Source organism: Adelges cooleyi, unplaced genomic scaffold (genome assembly GCF_023614345.1).
Source record: "Adelges cooleyi isolate 19-005CV unplaced genomic scaffold, UGA_ACOO_1.1 ACOO_flye_CR_arks_rails_tigmint_CR_PRNA_108, whole genome shotgun sequence".
Taxonomy (NCBI): Eukaryota; Metazoa; Arthropoda; class Insecta; order Hemiptera; family Adelgidae; genus Adelges; species Adelges cooleyi.
The window spans coordinates 15274246-15296865 of NW_026095761.1; the positions used below are offsets into that span (position 1 = coordinate 15274246).

Here is a 22620-nt window from a genome sequence, read left to right on the forward strand (position 1 = left end):
TTATTTGTATAATTTATAATATTTTTAATAGCGAATAGGCAATATTTTAATTGAATAATTCATTAAAATAACACACAACTCTAAAACTCGACTGTACAATAGTTAGGTGCATACAATTAGTATAATTCATATTACAAAATCAGTTTGTGAAAATAATCATTTCTATATATTTTTTTTATAATTTACAAAATTAACTATACCAATCAAAAACAATTTACAGTTATAATATATTATTAAATAATGTTATACTGATTAATAATGAGCTTGGCGAGCTCGGTAGGTACTTAGTCTTTGTATTGCCTGACCAGGGGTGGTACGACAATGGCGATGAGATAACTGATTAACGCCCATATGGGCACGAACACGTAGTGCATGGGCAAATTGAGATGCGGGTTTTCTAGTTTGTAGCATAACGTTTTAATGGCGATGATTTTCATCAGGCAAATGACGAATATTATGCATCTCCTGCTGCCGCAGAACACAGGCATTTCCGTCATGGACTGACAGGATTTGCTGCTCACGCACGAGCACATTATGAACAGGGCGGTGAGCAGGTCATCCAGCCAGATGGGCATGAATATCAGATACCAGTTCTGTTTGGTTCTGGTCTGGAGCTGAATGGTTAGCAGCACCAGAAAAATCACCATGGAAGCCCAAGTGGTTAACGCCCTCTGAGTCAACGCCATTCTAAAAAACAAATAAACAAACATAACTGTCGTAACTGTTAATGTACAAATAAATGTCAGCGTTTTTTAACAAAAATAGAGCGACCTTCCCATTCGAGTAAACATTCTACATTGTTTCTAGACAATTAACACTTAATTTTACAAGGGCAACTTTTAAATATTAAAAAAATAAGAAACAAAAATAATCACACTTATTTAGTTGGTCGTGAAAAATTATGTTTAAACGTAGGTATGTATCTTAAAGTATACGCTGTCAAGTTTAGGGTAATAGGTCAAAAAATCCGACCATACTATAAAAAAAAATTAACTTTTTTTAAAATATCAATATTTTATAATAACGACGTTTTGGGACGAAATTTAATGTTTTATTAACGTTATGAAAATATTGAAATTTATTTACTGTGTGGGAAACTTAGGTACGAACTGCTTACACTAATGATACGTAAAACGTGCATAGCACTTATAAAACCGTACAATTTTGCTGTCATATTAGCTTTAGTATAATAAACATTTATGATAACTGTTGCATTAATACAATGCTTCATTTTGCAGTCATTAATAGAGTCACTTATATGTTTTCTTTGCCTATTAAAAAGACCACTAGTACAGCTATATTAGTATGTCTATTTCCAATCACCTTAAGGCGAGTGTCATTAGTAATTGTTTTTTAACAAGACTCATGGGCCAAGTCTATAAAAACGGACATGATCCTGAGTCGATTACCGCGCAAATGTTGCCACGAGTAGGACATTAAGAACGACTTTTCAAATGTATAAATAAACTTTAATATTACAGTATAAAAAACGAATAAAAAAAAAGTACAAAAAATAAAATATAATACAAATGACAAACAAGTTCAATTGAATAGGAAAACAATAAGGACCAGAACTTAAAAAAACGCTTATTAAATTAAAGGACATTTATAATGGTGACCGTCCTTGCAGCAATACTCTCGACCAGCTGACAGATTAGTGTTGACCCATAAGTCGTTGCAGTTTTTCACAAAGAGATGGGCCTGAAATTATAATTTTTTATTATAAAAATAATAAGGTATTTTATTTTATAATAATGATTCAAATAATATTATATAACTCACTCTTTCTTTGTACACGTCGCGGTCGACCGAACCGCAAATGATAGCCGAGCTGTTAGGCAAGTACTTGGCAATCTTAAACGAAAAAAAGCAACATTAATTTATTTTCTATACAAACCAGTCGCTTACATTTAAATAATTTTGAAGTCAAAACATCCATAGCCTCCCTCGCGCTTATGATATTAAGTATCGCAAAACTTGGTAAACTGGTTGTAATATTTACAATAATAATTTGAAAATAATTTGGAACGCACATTTTATACTACAAGTGATCCATTTCATATAAGACACTCATTTCTTCTCAAAATAATTGCTATTTTAAGATTTCTTTTTAAAAGAAAGGTTTGTTACATAAAATTACTAAATATTTCCGTTTTTTACTTTTTTGGAAAGCTTTAGTAACTTTTGAAACTAAAATGATAACGTAACTGGTCGATAACCAGTTTTGGATAATTACTTTTTAAGTTAATAAAGCTTAAAATAATTTTCCAAAACTTCAAAAGGAAAAGTATATTATTTTTTCCAAAAAGTATAACATATAGAGCTTATAAAAAATATTTTAATAACAATTTTTCGTAAAATTAAAAAAAAAATATTATTATTTATTGTTTATTGTTATTTTTTAAAAAGTGGCTTCTTAAAAGAATTAAATTAAACTTTATGTAAAATATTACACTTTACAATAAATTAATAACTTTACGTTTCTGAATGTTTTACATTTACATTTTGCATCTATACATACTGTATTTATTTACAGGTTTACAAGGTTTTATTATTCAAATACTTTGAATTAAGGGGCTTGGTGCTTTAACCCGATTTCACAATTTTGACATTTATCAGGTCAAAACAAATAAAATTCTATATTTGCTAAAAATAATGGGATTTAACTGATTGCTGCAATTGGATATAGATAATTGTTTTGTACAGACGGGTATGCGTTTTCCCCAAACGTTATTTCATGAAAAAATATTTTTTAAAACATGGATTTTTCCGGTTGTCGTTATTACTTTCTCACTTAAAAATATTTTTTCAGATTTTCTGGAAAATTTCAGAGGAGGAGTGCATATTATATACTTACAATGTCCAAACATCTGTTGGTGCAGGTCTTGATGCCCAACGCGTTGCAAGTGGCCGGCTCGTCCTGTTCGTGCATCAAGGCCGCGTATCCGCTGGGCTGTTTTCCACTGCCCTTGGTGAACTGACTGCTGAGGAACACGCCGCAAGTGCATGGAGTTATGGTGGCCGTCACGGGAACCTGAGACGAAGGTGCTTGCAGAGACTGTGCGTTTTGCCCGTGGGACAACAGGTCGTTGAGCTTTCTCGAGGATTTCGTTTCCGGCAGGTCCAACGCCGTGCTGACAATTTGTTATTTATTTTTTATACATAAATGAAGATAAAAAAAAAAACTTATGGTAGATCCACGAGTGACTTATATAGGTACTCACCACATAACGAGCGATCCGACGGCGGCGACGACGACAGCTACTGGTAACGACATGGTGGTGTATAAAACGAAAACTTTAAAAAATTAAAAAAAAATTGCTCCGAATTCGACCGTGCGGTTAAGTATAAGACGGCGTCGGTACAATAAGTCGGTCCGGGTCGGGGCCACGGTATATATACGGGCCGGCCGAGACTTCCTCAAACTAGGTTGTTTAGTAAACACAACACACGTTGTGGAATCTGCGCCGTGTCGTCGGGATGGAAGCGAAGAGTAGCTGATGTTTTCCATTTTGCTAAGAAAACCGCACGTCGGGAAACACGTTCGTTGCACTCGTTTTGTAAACACTCGAAAAAACGGTAATAAGAAATACGAAAAAACTGTTCAACAACAATACTGCCGCGAACATCGGTCGTCTCCACAATATACCTACTATATATACTTGTATACTATAAACAATACTTCCATTATTAATCGACTTGTGTTATTTATTATTAAAATAATACAATGTAGTGTATATTTGTAACAACCTCACCGAGAAACGGACATCTCGAGCGATCTCGGTATAATTGCCGCCGAATAGAAAATGCATATGATTTAGATTTTAGAGTATGATAAACAAGAACTGTGCGTGCTACGAGGAAATATCCGATTACCGATCAACTGTAATTGATATTTACCCAGACTATGTACAAAGTTTAAATTTAATCAGGATTTGAAATGGGGCAGAACTTCTTTAAAATCTTAAATTTTAATAGTTATTCAAGAAAACGAACGGAAAGAGCTAAATTAGAATAAAAATGCGTTGTCACTTATCACGATATCTACCAAACCACCGATTTCAAAACATTGTACCTAATTTTCTAGAAAATTTGTTTGGTTTTAGTTTCAAAAAATTAACCAGAAAATTACTTCTATCAAATTTTTGTCATCTTAAAAATAAATTTCAAAATAATGTAACACATGTCTAATATGTTTATTTACTACAAATATTCTATACTTATACGGTATACTTCAATTGGATGAATTAGATGTAGAATTAAATAATTTATTAATAAGAATGATTATAATTTATAAAAAAATATATTAATTATAAAATTTTACAATATATTTTATATATCGTAACATAAAATGGTTAACCTCCTTCTTAAAGGAGGCAGCATTTGCCATAAATGGTTGTTAAACTAATAAACCAAATATGTATATGTTTTTAAATATACACATAATACTAGATTATTCTATAATTTAAATAAAAATGATATAATAAAAGAGATTGAGAGATTAAGACAAAATATAATGTTCATAGGAATTATGAGTAATGATTGCGGCTGCAGCGGGTAATAAAATATGAAGAGGACGACATGTGAAAGCTTAAAGATAGCTACAATAAAAATTAAAAACCTTTATTAGGTATCAATTTTAAAGTTTATATTTAAGTAAATTTTACATTTTTTATACTATTTTAATTAAATTTTTTTTTTACTAAATAATCTAACATAATTCAAATTTAAATTTAAACACAGCACATAACGGCAATAAGTTTATCATAGTTTAATTCAAGACTTATTCTTGTAGACAACATTGGCCGTTCCTTCCATAACTATTCTTTCGCCGACAGAACACCAAAAACCGCAAGTTATCAATTTTCTAATACTTTGAATTTCAACTTCGATTTTAACCTCGTCGTTGGCGTAACACGCGTTTGGAAACCTTAAGGTCTTAGATACTAGCAGCGTACCATATCCCGGTAATCGGGTTCCGATAACTCCAGACACTAAGCCCGCCAAATAAATACCATGGACTAAAGGACGTTCGCTAAAATGTACAGGGTTAATGTCCCCAGACAAACGAGCAAAATCTATAATGTCGGTTGTGGCAATTTTTTTTGTGATAACAACACGGTCGCCAACTTTTAAGATATTGGAAGAGAACATTCTACTTAAAACTAACATTATGATGGTAATAAGTGATATATTATTTATTATTTACTAGGTTTTCAGGTGGGCAAAGGTATGCTGTATGTGTTAGCTGTTTGTATATCTTTTTCAGTGCAAAAGTCTTCTAAAAATATTTTAGCCACATTTCTCAGTCTCGGATTTTCGCTTTGTGCATAATGCAAAACACAGCCAACAATTGATGGATTTATGATATCTGAAAAACGATACAACAAAATAATAATAAAAAAATATAATAAACTAATTCCTAGATATATTATTAAGATGTGATAATAATAAATTTTAATTAAGAAATACAAAGCTCAAAACAAAAGGTGGTGTGTTTTATTCAAGTACAACAATCAATAACAATCATTGGAAAAAAATTAGTTATTTATAAATACATTATTAGTAACTGTGTCAAATATATTTTTATTTAAAACAATTTAATATCAAATACAAAATTATTTCAATTTTCTTTAATTCTCTTTTTTATTAAAAAATGATTTGGAATAAAAATTTTAAAATTATTTAAATAATTTAAGTCTTATTTAAATTCGTTCAAAGAAAAATAATATACTTTTTTTTTATTTTAAATATTTATTTGAATTGTTACTTAATTAAATAATGACCAGGTTTACTTGAAATAAAATGTATATAATTTACAATTTGAAAAAAAAATGTATGGGATTTGTTGATTATGCCTCATAGTATTAGTAAGCCTATTTTCAACGCAACATTTTTTTTTATAACTATTATTAATATTAAAAACTCAATCAATATCTTCTAAAAATTAAATTGATGTACTTGAACATTTAAAGTTATTAAATGTATATTGAATAAAATTTAGATAATCTATAATAATTATAAAAAATGTTATTTGAAATAATAAAAAGAAGACAAACTGATAATAATTTTCATTTAAATAAAAAAAATATTAAATAAATTTTATCTTATTTCGTCAAATATGAAGGTGAGTGGTTTTAGATATTCTTCCTTCTAAAGAGCCAAACAATTTAAATCTATTTTTTGGTCAGTTTAGGATAAATTTGTTTCGAGCGGCCATCAAAGTAATAATATAAATACATATTTTTTCACTTATATTTCATAATAGTATACAACATTGTTAAAATAGGCAGATATTATTTTAATACATCAAAACATAAACGGCATTAAAAATACACTAACTGAATGTATCACAGAAATTTTAATCAATAAATTGAAACTATAGCAAAATGTTATGTAACATTATCTAAATATGTATCTAACATGAATTTTAAGATTGATGAATTAAAACTCATTTTAATGTTTCCACCAATTCGGTATAAAGGTTTTAAAACTGTATCCGCCGACTACTAAATTCTTGGCTTTTAAACACTCATCAATCCTCAAATTCGCTATGCCAACATTATCGCACAGCCCCCTTAATTTGCCCAATGGTCTCTTAGCATCAGGATTATCTTTATCGTAAATATCAGCATTCAACTCCAACGCCGAAGGTATTTCTTTATCAAATATGATTGGCATGATTCTTTTCCTTATCACGCCCGTATGATGTGTCCTGGCCGTTAGCTCTTGACCAATGTAGCAACCCTTATGAAAACTTATTCCGTTTAAATAATCACAGTTCATTTCCAATGGAAATGATTGGCTACTTAATAATTCTACACCTTCAGCTACTCCATTGGAATATCTCCATTTTTTATAAGAACATTTGTTTTCACCCTCGTCCAACACAATTTGTTCTTTTATGTGAGAAATGTTGTCAGATAATATTCTTTGACCTAAAATTGGCAAACGTGGATCGTCAAAAACACTTGTAGAATTATCCACCACGTTTACAGGCGATGGGCTAAATAAAACCCAAATACTGGCATCGTCGACAATATCAATTTCAATCTTTTTTCTTAACGCATAAGTTTTTAAATGTTTGCACAAACTACTTGCTGCCACTTTGTCACACTCGATTAGCAAGTGATCCTCAACTTTGTACAATAAACAGTCGTACATTACTCGGCCTTTGGAGTTCAACAAGGTTGTGTAAAGACACTTTTCCGTATTAAGACGAAATATATCATTGGTCATAAGTCTCTGGCAATAATCGAGGAGTCCTTGGCCTTTCATTTTTAATAAACATCGGTGACTAAGCAGTTCCAATTTGGGTTTGTATGACGACGTAGAAAAAAAACGCATATATTGAATTGGTACTCTCATCATTTAATCAACCTTAGGAAAAATAATTGACGTAAAAACTTTGATTTAAATAAGAAACAAAAAATGCCTTGTAGTATGCGGACTTTAATTAATTTTAAGTTTAAATTAAAGTTTTAACACACAAAACAAGACATTTTTAAACTCAAATTTGAAATAAATACATTGTTTTTTTTTTAAATAAAAAAACCAGCATACTACACAAATTGAACAATCGATGATTTCAAATTGAAATAAATTAAGTTCGAGTTAGTACAAATTAACACATATTAAAATGTTATTTATCAATTACTGTCATCATATATTGGATATAATTAAAAAATAAGTCTTAACACTAAGTTAACCTATTATGTCCTCGCGTACCCATATGGTACTATTGTTAACATTCTTGTTGCTATTGTTACTATTCTAACATTAAGTTAGAAAGAAGTCAATACTTAAAATAGGGTACAAAAAAAAAACTGAACGCATATGGGTTAAGTACGTAAAAAACATACAATTTAATAAGTATAACAATTAAAAATGTATTTGGATTATACTTAAATATCATAACAGACACATTTTCTTAAAAAGAAATTTAGTTTTTAATTTTTTCCTTTTAAAAAATGATTAATTTGAAAATGTAACAACCTAATATTAAGCATTTTGTAAAGGTTTCAAAATAAAACGTTTTCAATAAAACTACTTAGTTATTGCAGAGGTGTTTCAAATGAATTTATTTAAAGTCAATCACAATACTGTGGTATCAGATGTTTCAACATATTTTAAGTAAAATTTGTATGTAAGTAGTGCTCAAACGAAAATGTGTCTAGAAAGCAAATGTTATATAACATAGAGTGGGTTCAAAATGTACAGTAATCATTTTTCTAAAGATAATAAAAAGTATTTAAAAAAAAAACATTATTATGAATTGATTAAAATACTTATTATTAACAAAATTTTGATTTGCTCTAATAGATAAAAAATAAAACTGATTAAAGGCCGCATACAACATAGTCAAAATATTTATTTCACTTTGTTTATTATAATAAAGTCCATATTACCTGTCTTTATTTCCGGAGTGTACAAATACATAAGAGTCGTAACAACAGATAGTGTAATCTCTTCTTCACTTAGTCGCAAACACTGCTCGAGACGTTGAATACCTCCGTTTCCGATGATGTAGTCTTTGTTTGCCGGATCTTTAAACATAGACATAATATTAATAATTAATTAAAATCATCAAATTAATTACATCAAGTTGTTGTCGATGACCATACCGTTAGCTAAATTACACAGTCCAGCAGAGGCAAACCGTACTAAATCCTTTTCCGACGAATCTAGTTGTTCCAATAACAAATCAATAACCTTAGCTGACCGTATGTAAACGTAATTAACTGGATCGTAAGCAAAGTTGGCTAAGTTTGCCAACACTTGTCTCTTGGCCTCTAAAAAAAAAACATTTATGTAAAAAATAATATATAACCGCATACATTTTATTTGTTTTTAAAATATGATAAAATGTTAAAGTAAATTATATTCCAACAATTTTTTTCATTTTTTAGGTTTTGAACGTCGGAGAAATTTGAGTGATAGTGTTTTTTTTTTTAATAGTACTAACAATATAGTTTTACATATTACCTACATTATAACACCGACATCCACAGATAGAAACAATAATAAGGTCTCAACCCTTTTTGTAGCAATCAATAATTATTATTTACCAGACTTTTAGCTGACCCTAGCTAATTTTTTTGATTAATAAAGTTTTTTCTAATTTAATCTTTTTTTGTTAAATGAAATGTTGAATGGCCAGAACCCACCTTAACTGTTTGCGTTATAATAACGTTTGAAAAAAAAAAGTTTTAAAGCCATACAATTATAGATCAAAATTTTTAGATAAATTATCAAACACACATTTCGTTACAAGAAAAGTGTTACCCTTTTTTTGATTATTGTGGATATATTTAACACATTTTATCGGTAACGAGAAGTGTAGTCAAAGGCAATCGAATAATTAATAATACACTTATTTGGCAAAATGAAAAATATTTTTAAAAATTCGGACTCCAGCATACCAGCGCTGTGAGTTTTACGAAACTCCTGGACGAGCTGTTTGAGAAACTCGGGTCGGTTCACTCCATCGACCGGTGTGCGCTTGATCAACTCCTGCGGTTTGTGAAACATATAAAAACAATACTGGACGCAAAATACGAGACGAATAATTTCTTAAGTAACAGCTTTATGTGTAAACGGATGAACCGAAAGTCGAAACGGCAATATGAGATATCGTTTCAATTATTCAATCACACGATAATAAGAATCATCTGCTCGTTGTCTTATCACAGTGTTGGTATCACGCGACACCAATAGATACATAGATAGATGGCGCGACGGTCGTCCACCACTTCCGTTGCCGACGGCCAACCCGCATCGTCCATCGAAAGTTCACCGTTCATTTTCGCTACGCCGTCAGACGTGCGCACTCGCCGCACAAATTTCTAAACCGTTAAGAGTGGCACGGCTAATCCGTCTTTTCCCCTTTTTAAATATTACTTATTTTGTTTAAATCTTTATTTGTTTATTAAATCGCTTCATCTTTACGTGCTTCTTTCACACGATCGAGTGTTTTTTGTTTTAATATCATTTTTATCCATTGATTATTATGTTTTGAAATTTATTAGCATATCATATTATATTTAATTATTGTTTACTCATCCCCCTCCGATTGTCGTCGTCAAGGAGTTACTCACTAACCATCGCCATCGTCGTCGGATCGTACAGAACTGCTGCTAATGGACCCGGCAAAAACGCATCGCTACTGAGGTAGGTTTATTTTTTTTTTTTTGTAAACTGGGAAGTTCAAAGGTCGTTTTGGTATTAAAATTAACCACCGAGAACAATGATCTACTAGGCTGCCGTAAAAATGCTTAAAGGACTGAAAAAACCTGTTGCGACGATTTTGAATTATCTTAATTCGATTGCAATTGCTGTTATCGGCGACAATATTATTAGACATCCGGTGGTGGGCAGGCAAGGGTTGGTGGGCGACCGGACGGAATGGGTTATTTTTAGACGTGTCCGTACACGATCCAACCGGGTTTCACCCCTCAAGACGCCGGTGATTGTGTGTTAATATGGGCCACCGGACCGTAACTTCGGTTCGGGTAGCCGCCGCCGCGCCGGTGGACGCTTTTCGCAAAGGTCCGACACCCTCGTCGGCCACTGGCCACGACGGCCGTCGTCCGCGCGCACGTGTCCTCCGCCCGGTCGGTTCACCCTATGACGGTTTATTTTTAAACCGGCAACACTGCCAAAACGGAAGGCGACATTTTCGAAAATTTCTACAGCCAGCTAAACGTTTTTCTTTAAATCCAATCGACAATAATATAATATATTCATATATAAATGTAATGTATAATGGTAAATATTCCCTCAGTAACGTAATCAGAAATGATGGGGGGATTTGCAAGTGACGAAAAGTTACTGCCTCACTTGAAGAAGTAGGTACCTAATAGTTTTCATGATTGATTTAACAATTTGTCAACAAGTCTACTCTTGACACTAAACAGTCGCAATAACTTGGTATTTATTTTAGCAACGGTCAAACATGTACCTCGTCTGCTATTTAGGAAACCGTGGTAAATGTTATTATTATCGATGTCGTAATGGCATTCTTCCCTCGACTAGTTTTGTAATTACTATATTACATCCAAGCGAATTCGCACGCTAACGACAGTCATTATATTTTGTTTTCGGAATCGTGGACGCGCACATCCCTGGTAAACCCCCCAAGGTGGTCGACCACTTGGAAGTCGCCGGGGGCGATTCATTTAGCCCAAAACTGTGACGCGCTTGTGTCCCCAGCCCTTCGGTTCATTTCTGATGATAATTATCGCGCGTTATCGCTTTGTCCGCCTTACAGTTTACACAATAACGACAATGATAATGATTATCAATTAACGGCCTAATGACGGCCTGCGCATACCCTTAACGCGCGTGTAACGGTTTGGTGAAACGTTCACAGAAACGTGTCAGTTATCGCGCCGGACGACCTCTATCTCGTTCACTGCAATATTGCACACGAATCGGTTCTATTACTCCCCAAACGGGTAGATAAGATTACACTGTATCATATATAATATAACCTAATAAGGCGCTCGTCCGGGGGAAACGTGGCCTCAACAACGCACTTTGGACGTGTCCTTTCCGTCCATATTTTATAAAAAAAAAATCTAATATTTCTGTCCGAAACCGAACTTGTACCGTGTGACGTATTCGGTATTCAGTAACAGCAACGCCGTTATTCGTCGTGCGCCACATGAACTTGTTTTGATGGGCGGCTTGAAAGATTACCGAACGGCCGTTTTGTTCTGGTCACGGACAAACGCCCAACGAGGGGAGGGGTATAGCTCGCCCTTCCAAAATAAAAATACCCACACGTTCCAAATAAAAAACGGCCTTCTCTAGTAGGCACTTAGGCACAGTTTGCGATGTTATTCCGTTCGATCGACCCCGCACAACAATTTTTTGTTACATTTATTAGATTTTTGTTGTAAAAATTTTGATTTTCCATTAACAGTTTTTACCCGAACACAAGTGGTGCGATCGTCGTGCTGTTATCGCCTCTATGAGTATTTGATGTCTGTCTGTGTGTGTAATAGACTCAATAAAAAAAAAAATTATAATAATATTATATTATGCACTGCGTCGCCGCCATTCCCCGATAGGGCAGCGGCTGGTCAAAGTGCACGACTATTATTATTATTGTTAAATATTATTACTATTAGATATATATACGTTGTATGTATGGATGAGTATACTATAAATATACATATTACTAGATATATGCGTGAGACTTCTCTGTGTACGCACTGGTTGTGTGTTTTATATTATTATTATTATAGGGGAGAGGCTCATACGCGTTTTACCGCGTTGCCACATCGGCGTGCCCGGGCTAGCCTATTTACTATTGGACCTTGACGCTATTGCTATGTTCACAGTATTCTCGGTGTGCTTCAAAGCGACGTTCCGTGTGTGCCTGGAGCATCGCGTCACACTGTACAATGCGCCTTGCATACGCGCTGTGGGACGACGACAACGTTTTCACCGTCCCAAGTTTACTACACCCGCTTCGATCGCCCACCAAATAACAATAATGCGCACTGATAATCATTTCTGTTTCAAATAGTTTTTCAGGTATAACCCTTTTTGCCCATGTACTTACCTTCCCCTTGGGAGGTAGGGGCCTCTCCCTCCTACGGCCCCTCCTTAAACCGCTGACGTCCATCGGATCGTGACCGACAATATTACATACCGTAAAAGTCGACACGCCTCGGTTTTCAGAAATCACATACTTTTTGTGTAGTTACAGTGTAAAATTTGGGACTAACATTATAAGCTTCAAAATTATTTTTCTTGAGGAGAAAAATAGAGATGTCTAATATTACAAAATAGCTAATTTTTTTGATTATACAACCTTATAGTGTTCTACAATATATTATAGCTTTAAAGAAAATCGTAGATGTTACAATATAATAAACTGCAAAAATTACCGAACGAGTAAGTGAAGCACTTAATCATTTTTGTCAAATTGATAATATAGTGGTATATTTGCACTCTCTTTTTTGGCTCTCTAAGTGCATTTATACGAGTATCTTGTAAAATTATATGCTTGTCGTAAATTAGTATAAAACAGTATAACTCGGTTTGGAATAATTTTTTCACGGTTTGGAATAATTTTTTTTACCAAAATATTAAACGTCACGATTTATAATTTTCCATAATTTTACTATTAGGTAAATTATATTTCTAAAGCTATAAATCATCATTTTTCCCAACCTCCAAAAATGTTAAAACTCTTTAAGTATAGCTATAGCCTATACTTTGATTTAAACGTTTACATTCTAAAATGATAAATACTTGGATTGTAAATAAATAAAAATTAAATTACATTTGAAAAAACTATTTTAATAGTACTTTGTAAAAAAAAATCGGTCTTAAAGCAAAAATCAAAATTTACAAAATTTTAGGTTGGCCTTAGATATTTTGTCCTAAATTGTCTCGTTCTTCAGTGGCACCTCAAATAATATGGTTAATCGGGGGGTAAGCTGTGAACAGTGAATACTAAGTAATTATTAATGTATATTATATATTGAAGTTAATATAATATGTATCATATAAATATCAAAATCGCAACTACGTAGTAAAAATACCTGCTGGATATAACAGGAAAAATATTGATTTTTATTTCATTGATTTACAAACCTGTTTGCGAAATGCGCCGTTTTTTTACACAATTCGATTCCAGGTGTATAGAGTCCAAGCTATATGTACTGAACACTTTGGCACGTGACATGAAAAAAAATCATCATGTATTTACATATTTTTTTTTTTTATTATTTGACATTTTGCTGTCTGATCTAAATTTGAAAACGCCGTGTAATCAGTTATCAGTTATTCGAATTATTTTTAGAATACGGTTTAAAAAGCGCACGCACCTATGCTTTTCAAAATATGTTTTGTTGTTCCGTCTAACTAGTGGCAGTCTTCGGCACTTTGTCGCCATTTTTTTCTTCGAGACCGTATTGATATTTTGTATACACACTCAAGTCATCAAAATGTGTTGGAGTAAACAGTGACAAACAGGTGTGATGTTTTTCTAAAGATTTACTACTGTTATGTTTCGTATTGGATTTTTGAAGTTGCTATATCTTAAGTACGCGGTGCGTTTTATTCGTCCCTATTTATTTAAACGAAAACGTTTGTATTATTATTTGTTTTTTTTTTTTACAACAGACGTACAAAACAAAATATGTTCTGCAATCCACTCGATTTCGATAAACGCGCTACAGCCCAACGAAAATTTATAACTATTTTTTTTCTGGTCACAATAGATTCAAGGAGGAAAATAATTTTTTTTAAAGAGTGATACAAATATATATATTATATACTTCACGCCGTGTTGACTGCGGCTGTTAATTTCTAGTTAACACACTTACCGACTGTTAGCCGCATTTTTTCCCTCGAGTCGTGCTGCTATCATAATATTATAACCACTGCTAGTACTACTTGTACTTTATTCATGATTCAAGTTTTGATTTTGGCTTTTGTCCAAGTAAATGAAATCACCAGCTCTCTAATTTGAATTTGTGTAATTGTCGGTGGTATAAGAAAAAATAATAATAAAAACTCCCGCCCCGAAGTGTAGTGAACGATGGGAACCACAGGCCGTGTATAACGTGGGAACAGGTTTCTGGTGGCACCTGTTTGATGTACTGGAGGGGGTGGTGGTGGAAGCTATGCCGGACAAGGGTGGTTTTGTACTAGCGTGCGAGGTTAAAGACCCCCTTGGCTTGGACGTACACAATATGTAATAGGGTGCGCTGGCCCTCAACCAGCGGCCGCATATTGTTCCTGTATCGGAATCATCCCACCACCCGTTTCCATTGTTTAGGGTCATTTTACACCTGTTGTTTTCCCGTTTATATATTATGCATGTATTATAGTGCAACCCTAAACATCTTCCTGCTCGTGTTTGGGGGGATTTTTTTAACTGTTTCACATAGGTTGACCCTAACAGGAAACGACGCGTTCGGGGTGAATATTTTTAGCCGGTGTATGTGTGTATAATATATTTGTGTAAATCACTGGTGCTTAAAACATTTTTAATTTAACGCTTCGGAAACGCACTCCACATAAACACTTGCGTGTACAGGTAGTTGGCTACCAGGGGGAGTCGTTAATAGTTTCCCAAAAATCGCCGACTATCGTGTTCTGTTGGGATAACCTCAACGGGTATTTCACTAATTCATTCCAAACGGACAGTCACGGTTTCCTGGGCGGCCCATAGTGTCTTGACTCTATTTTGTATCTATAACACTGAATGCAACACAATACCATATAATATAGCGGCGGTATCCCGAGTCGGGGGAAAAACGAGCTGGATAATTTGCATTTCAATCGCGGTCGATAATTAACAAAAATATGCCGTTTTGTTCCCACTTCTTTCGTTCGTTGGGCCGTTCCGTGAACGCGCCTGGTCAAGAGGATAAAACACCTCCCGTGTAAAAAATATATAATATGTAAATGCACAATGTACGGTTTTTGTTTACACCGCGATTTTGTGGTGATTTCTTTTTTTTTTCCCTGCTCGTCCTCAACACCGCGGCGTCGTTGTACGGTTTACAAGCCGTAGCGCCGGCATAAGGTTATTATTATTATTATTTCTTTCCAGGGGAAAGTAGGTTTTACGGTGACGACCATATGCAGGTTGTTTTGTATGGGTGTGTGTGTGTGTGTGAGTGAAGTTCACGGTGAAGTGATGCTCGCTCAACAGGTACGCATATATACACGCACACGCAGCAGAAGCACTTGTAATTACTGGCCGCACCGAACCAACACACACAACGGCGGCGAAAGGGTGAATGCCCTATGATACGAACCAACCCCGTTTCCAATGTGTGCGGGTCATTCACCCTGTACGTACACACACATAATAATAATATAAAGTTATTCTTTCTTTCTTTCTTTCTTTTTTTTCTAAACGCCTCGCTATAGTGTGTGAGGATGGATGGGTGAGAGAGAGATGGATACCATACGGGGATAGCCCACATGCCAAACACACAATGCCACTTGTCGCGCGTTGATAATATATATATATATATATTTATTATATTGTTACCGAATTACTTTTTTTTTGTCATGGCCGAGAGTTTTATTTAAAATACAAATCTATAATAAAAGTCTTTTGGAATAATAATAATAATAATAATACATTTTATATCCCAAATATTATTATCAAAGATACGCAGATTGCAACAACAAAAAAAAAACCCAAACCCTAGCAAACGTTTGGTATTTAAAAATATACATAAGGGATAAAGAATAACCAAATTATATTCACTGGGTCGAGGTTTAAAAAAATCCACAGGTTATTGTCAACTCCGATGCTGTTCATACGGTAAACGGAAAGGCGCCGCGTACCGCTTGATGTTCTGGTTTGAACACTTGTTGTATTGCTTATTTGCGATTCAGGATTATTAATAAAAATTCATGGAAAACGTATCATCGGTACCCGCATCAGACGTGGTCCGTTGCCCATACGAGTTTCCGGTAAAATGCAGTTTCTAATAACGTTCTTGCATTTAGTTAGGTCAACGTTCTGTTGTCAATATAGATCTTGGTAATACACATTACGGTAATTTTGGGTATTGTTTTATCCAGATTTAAACCAAAATTAATTCAAATAGTATGTATTATTTTTAAAAAAACTTCGACCCGGTTAAATTGCTTAAACCCGCGCTAGGGTCTTTAGGATTTTTTTACAATTCTGGCTTAACTCCAGTTTTTGATTTACCTTACAATATAATTTTCTGTTCGATATTATACCGTTAAAAAATACTGTTGTTCAGTTTTGCAAAGGGGAAAAACGCTGCTTGGCACTGCCCTGCTTACATAATCATTTTTTTTTTTTACTGGTGCCAATGGTCTTATGGTTTTTTTTTAAATTATACTAATAACGTTAGCGTGTGTATGCAAAGCACACGGCCGTTGCGTCTATAATGTTAAAAAAAAATCTAAGCACCTCCGACAACTTATGATACTGTGGTACGCTTTAGAATTTTGTTGTCATTCCACCTGTTGCGTGTGCGTTATCAATTCGTCACGTACGTGCTATTACGGGCTATTTTGCCCGACTTATATATGCTGGCGCGCTAAAACAGTAATTATTATTATCATTTATCTACAATATACATTTTGGAAACTCGTCGGCGAGGGCAGCCGGCCGTGGTTCGGCTACGCCGAGTTCCTATGGTATACACACGACACGTTTAATTGACCAGAATAAGCCGTGAGCGCTTTCCATATAGCACAGAAAAAAGTTTTTTGTATAGTTTCAAATATTATGTTTAGGATATTTTGTTACTTCTTGTTAACTTTGAACTTTGCTACACACCGACAACGGATTATACAATTGCAGGAGTGCGAGTGAGCAAGAAGGGGAGAGGCGTAACGAAAATTAACAAATGTTGTCGAGGGCAGAAACTTGGGAACCCCGCGTCCGTTATGTTATACACATAATATGATGTATACGACATTATGATGATGATGAACATATAATATACGGGTAGGAGATTATTGTTTCATTTTTAGTGCCAAACGCCCACTCCCCCCTAATATAACAACACGCGTACGGTGCGGTATGGTGTGCTGTGAGGCCACTAAATTTTCTGAAGGGGCACCACACCCTTCTTTGCTATAACTGCATTCGTTCTCGTTTCGTTGTTGTTAAAATTTATATATAAAATATACTGGCTGCTGCGTTGCGCTGTTGCTTGGTGAACGCGTGCATTTAAAGCGTCTTCATCTGTTCTGTGCCCCAAGAATATTGGCGCCGAGCCACCGCACAATGTTATTAACTCGGGAAAATATTATCATTTCCCTTGTGTGTGTTCTTTGTTAGTTAAGTAGGTGTTAATAATAATAAAGTAAACGGAGAGTGAAGATTTTCGTTAAAATATGAGGAGAAAAAATACTGGAAAAAATATTATGTATATATATATATATAAGTATTATAAATATTCCGTGGTTTTTAAACGCTGAGATTTACAGTTATCTCTAGAACATTTATCACACAACTGAAATTACTCAACCGTCATATTATCACAGAGCGTTTGTATGCTGCTCATAATCCGGGTCTTCGACCCCGAAAGTCACAAACCACGCGAGTGGTAGCACTGAAACGTCGTCGTTTGTTCGTTTCTACCGTTGTGCCCCTTCACGACGACCGAGAGTGTGTGAGAGAGAGAAACGAAAACGGCATAGGAAAACTAACAGCACAAGATTATACAGCGCGGTTAAAAAAAAAACATGTACGCCTTAATATTAATAGTTTTTGAGTTGGCTTGACAGCAAAAACAAACCCCCCGGGTGGGTGTTTTGGTATTTAACAAAAAGTTTGGATTTTTTTTTAATTCGGGATTTTTCTTGGCAATTCAATAGTCTAGGAGTAAAACCACTTAACAGCAATTTTTCTTGTATTTTGATTTTGTAAAACATGTTATTTACTATGCTATCCTATAAACAACTTTTACTATTTAAATAAAATTTGTCCAAAGTTTTTGGTGGATAAACTTTTTAAACATTTACATAAAAACTTTTAATTTGGTATTGAAGTTTTGCTCTGGAAAGTGGTTTTGCCCCTGGACCCTTCAATTACTATTTGTCAAAAACGCAATAAATAAATGGTATTCAATCATAAGTATGAGGTATTTTTTGGGAAGGGCGGGTGGGTTATGTATTTATAAAAAAAAGGTTTTTCTCAATTCGGTTCCACGAGCAAAGGTCAGCCGTGTCCCGCATGAACATGAACGAAGTCCAAAAGAAATATAATGTATGTACCGTGTGCCGTCCGAGTGTATGCCTGTGTGTTGCTGCTATCACTAATAATAATATATACTACTACTACTACTACACCTCTCACGTTTCGGTTATGTGTGTGCCGTGGTGTGCTCTGCCCGGCGGGTCAACGTCCTCATTCCATATACTAAAAACATAATATCCACCGTATAGCCGTGGTGCGACCCGATGCGCGTATGTGTTACAGTGTTGTTTCGAAAACAATTTCAAACGAAAATTTGTAAACTTCTTGTCGTCGCTTCCCGAATGGTGCCCCGTGTGTGTATCTCCTCTGCCCGGTCAAGGGACTTTATCAACAAAACAAAAAACAAATGTCTCTATGACAATACATAAAACGCGGTAGAATTTCCGTTTGCCTAGTCATGTTTCAAGTGTGTGTTCATTTCCTTTTTAATATCACCATTATTGGCTTTATAAAATAAAGCCGTGATTAGATTTTGATTATTAAATAGCAGTTATTAGTTACCATGCCGTGATTAATTATTACTAATCGACAGCAAATCTATAATGTCTTGGACGCTTGAATTTGAACTTAATCTCAAAGCGTTTTATCATATCATTCTCTATACACTACAACAATAAAATATACTACACTATATATATATATTAATATTATGTAGTGTCGTCGGTAATACCTAATATTTTGTATATATTATGTATTACTGGTCTCCCAGGCAGTGTTCATTACCAAGACTAGTTTATTTTACATAACTAAAAAATACAGTATTTCCCTATAATTACAGCAAATTGATTACTTCTTGTACTGTAGACAATTTGAAATGTTTTATTTTCTTAAAAATGTATCTATTAAAAAGCCCTCAAACTACTTTTATTAGTTAAAAAAAACGGTCATATTATTCGTTCTGTACGATTGAACAGCACTACTGAAAGACACGCAAGCTAAAAAATGTATTTTACCCTCGAAAATAGCAGACTTCGTTTTGGCGATCACAACCACTAATCAAGCTATTCAATTGTCCTTTAATAAAAATCGGTTAACGTACAATATTATATTCTTTTTTTGTACCCCTCATAACACACGTGCCTGGGTTGGGTTTTTTTCCATTAATTGGTACAAGTAGCGAACACATAATAATATCATGAGGGTGGATTATATAAATTATTATAGGATCGGCGTCCGGAGGAGCTATTCTCTCCCGTCTACTAATAAGTATAATAAACTTTAATAGGGGTTGTGTTAAAAATAAAACTATGTATTGTGCACTCTGTTTGTCCGAAGAGAAGAGGCATGCTTTAAAAAGCTTACAATATAATAGTTTTATTAAAGGCGGGGCTCGACACCACCATAGTAGTTAATCCGGTTGGCGACACGTGTTGGCGATTTTAACGTGTACCGAACATACAAAAAAATTTTGTTTCTAATAATATACGTCTTACTTATTATATGCTTATATGTGGATCAGTTCCACAAAAGCCGAGCGCAATGGTGTGAGTGATGTTTTTATATTAGCCCATTTAAATGCTATGGGAGAACATCTGAAAAAAAGTGGTTGGTAATCTTTTAAACTCGTGTCCAATTAGCGTGTTAATCATCGTGGACCAATTTTTTAGATTAATTATAAAAAAATTATTGGCGTTATTATGTAACGTAATAAATGTTTATTTGAAAACGTACACTAAACGAGACGCGACCGCATTTACCTACTTGTTCCTTTCTCCCCCTACTTGCCCCGTCGCATCCGATAACATGTTTTTTTCCCTCTAGTTGATACCAGAGTTGCGCTTTTAAGTTTATAAACTGGTTCCAAAGATTACATTTTCTTATACATTTTTTTTTTAATAGGGTTGACATATATTTTTTTATTAATATAGAACTCGCTTACGTTTGATAAAACCATTATTCGATGGTTTAAGCGTTACGTATTGTCGGTTTAGTAGTTACTTCTTAAGTCATTATTTGCTTTTGACTATTACTTCTCGACCGTCGCACTTAAGTAGTATAAATATATTTTTGTTTTAATGTACTATAAAGGCTAAACGCTATTTATTTTAGTGTACTAATCAAACAGAATTTTAACCGTCAGAATATGTTTCAAAAATCACATAACTAATAAAAATGCCAATAATTAACACAATTGCGGACACCTATTAGTCAACTACAAGTGTGCGCATATTAGTGTTTATTATTGTTATTATTCTATACTCCTTTTGTTTGGTTTTATTTTTCGTTGTTAGAAGACGGTTATTTTTTTTTATACCAAGAAATGGCTGACGTCGTGCATTTTCTTACCTGGGGGAAAAATAAAATAAAATGCCATTATTGTCAGTATTTATTATTCAATCATGTTTTTTCGCAGTATTCCCCTCTGCCCCTATGCTGCACATATAGCTTTCTAAAAATGCCTTATCTGCCTTCACCAACATAAAAAAGATGCTACTGAAGTTTATTTTGTTTGTGTTCATTTACTATTCCAAACTTTTGGTTGTATTCTAACGTTATAGCTATATACTACATTATACCTACTTTTTTTACAGCGTTATAGTTTCTCCTATACCGCATTATCAACTCCTACCTACGAAGTGATGATAATACAAATAAGATAATGCATGTCGATGGCGTAGTACACAGGTGGTAAATATTTTTTTTATAAGAGCGGTGTTTGAAAATTCAAAATGCCGTATTGTTACTTGTATTTAAACTTCTACCAACACCAAAACTACGAATTTCTGATTTTCTATATTTGTACGCGATATGAAGGAGGTTAATACTTTTAATACAAGTACTTGTACTTTATACAACTCATTTTCTCCACAAAAAAACAATGCACTTGGACCCCCTTGGACTGTGCGCCAGCGATAATATTTGCATTTCATTATTATAATGACTTATTTAAATTGTTTAGTCAGACCTGTTCCCTGATCGCACCTTAAATAACGAAAAAATACCTAGTTTTTGTTTTATAGAAAACAATAACGTGTATTTTTTTCTATTTTACTTTGGCCGAGTGTGTGTCTGAGAGGGGGAGAGCAAAGAAAAATCGCCACTTGTTGGACGTCGGTAGGAACGACAACAAGATGTTATGAAAACACCCTGTATAAACTGACAAAGCTGAATAGGGCGGTGCGGTGACCTTGATTCAAACGCGCTGGCCGATCTGTTACGCATTGTTGCCAGTGCGTCCCCCACCCCGTGCGTACAGGCGGTTATATGCCTGTGACCGAGCGTGGCGCGTGTATGCAACGAACGTGTGTGTGTGTGTGTGTGTTTGCCGCTCCCGCGCTATTGCCACCGCCCGCCCGCCCGCACTTATTCTGTCCGTCAGGGGTAGTGGTAGCGGTGGAGGTGGTGCGTGTGTGAGTGCGCGCGCCTAATGGCGGTGGAGGGCGAGTGGCGAGGGGGTCGGAGTTAAGGACGCGTTGCGCGCGTACATCGCGGTCCGCTTCGGGAAGGCCGAACGCGGTTCCACGTGTCGCCACCAGCGCTCTCTCTCCCCTCCGCCACTGCAAGCCGCCCGCGTACCAAACCCGCCCCCCGCACCGACGCGCCCGTCCGCCTCCTCTTAGGCTGTTGTAGTCGTCGCCGACCACAGCATGACCCCAAAACTATTTAGGATATTTTCGGTGAGAAAAGAAGAAGAGCCGTTCGTCGAGCAAAGAATCGTAGAAAAAAGGGTTTGGAAGTATTTGCATAATGTAGTAGTATAGTATCATCAGCGTATATGCGCCTCGTACGATATATTTTATCGTGTTTCTCCGCAGAGAATAATAATAACGACACGCAGCTTAATAAATATACGTATAGTTATTCGTTACACGGTACTTCGGGGACGGGGCTATCCTTGTTTTTTTTTTTTTTTGTACTAAAAAAATATTGTTATGGGTGTTTGCTCCGTA

General features: G+C 34.7%; 4 protein-coding genes across 9 annotated transcripts in view; 1 reads left to right on the top strand and 3 right to left on the bottom strand.

Annotated features, from left to right (window-relative positions):
* Positions 1–284: 284 nt before the first annotated feature.
* LOC126841593 (transmembrane protein 60) lies at positions 285–686 on the bottom strand. Its single transcript, XM_050578179.1, has one exon. The coding sequence runs from the start codon at positions 684–686 to the stop codon at positions 285–287; it is 402 nt and encodes a 133-aa protein (XP_050434136.1).
* Positions 565–9657, bottom strand: LOC126844197 (armadillo repeat-containing protein 7). Of its 2 annotated transcripts, XM_050582177.1 has the most exons (5): positions 9423–9657; positions 8625–8792; positions 8409–8546; positions 5210–5371; positions 565–687 (listed from the first exon to the last, which is right to left on the bottom strand). In XM_050582177.1, the coding sequence occupies exons 1-4, from the start codon at positions 9529–9531 to the stop codon at positions 5217–5219; spliced, it is 570 nt and encodes a 189-aa protein (XP_050438134.1). In that variant the 5' UTR covers positions 9532–9657; the 3' UTR covers positions 565–687; positions 5210–5216. The 2 variants fall into 2 exon arrangements, with proteins under 2 accessions (XP_050438134.1, XP_050438125.1); XM_050582168.1 differs by lacking the exons at positions 565–687; positions 5210–5371; positions 8625–8792; positions 9423–9657 and adding an exon at positions 5747–7380 and having other exon boundaries at positions 8409–8532.
* On the bottom strand, positions 694–4236 carry LOC126844211 (follicle cell protein 3C-1). Its single transcript, XM_050582188.1, has 4 exons — positions 3225–4236; positions 2858–3134; positions 1783–1854; positions 694–1701 (listed from the first exon to the last, which is right to left on the bottom strand). Exons 1-4 carry the CDS (start codon positions 3275–3277, stop codon positions 1591–1593), a joined length of 513 nt encoding a protein of 170 aa, XP_050438145.1. The 5' UTR covers positions 3278–4236; the 3' UTR covers positions 694–1590.
* A 151-nt stretch (positions 9658–9808) lies between the features above and the next one.
* LOC126838291 (protein tramtrack, beta isoform-like) overlaps positions 9809–22620 on the top strand; it is a 41249-nt gene continuing 28437 nt past the window's right edge. For all 5 annotated transcript variants that reach the window (XM_050572632.1, XM_050572623.1, XM_050572605.1 and 2 more), the window contains exon 1: positions 9809–10170. The gene's annotated coding sequence lies outside the window, so the exon portion shown is untranslated. The remainder of the gene's footprint in view (positions 10171–22620) is intronic.

Excerpts from the sequence above, each read along its gene's own strand:
- LOC126841593 (XM_050578179.1), bottom strand. The coding sequence starts at position 686 with ATGGCGTTGACTCAGAGGGCGTTAACCACTTGGGCTTCCATGGTGATT.
- LOC126844211 (XM_050582188.1), bottom strand. The coding sequence starts at position 3,277 with ATGTCGTTACCAGTAGCTGTCGTCGTCGCCGCCGTCGGATCGCTCGTT. Across the intron at positions 3,135-3,224 it reads GTCGGATCGCTCGTTATGTG|CACGGCGTTGGACCTGCCGG; the intron begins GTGAGTACCTAT and ends ACAAATTGTCAG. Across the intron at positions 1,702-1,782 it reads GCGACGTGTACAAAGAAAGA|GCCCATCTCTTTGTGAAAAA; the intron begins GTGAGTTATATA and ends TTATAATTTCAG.
- LOC126844197 (XM_050582168.1), bottom strand. The coding sequence starts at position 7,371 with ATGATGAGAGTACCAATTCAATATATGCGTTTTTTTTCTACGTCGTCA.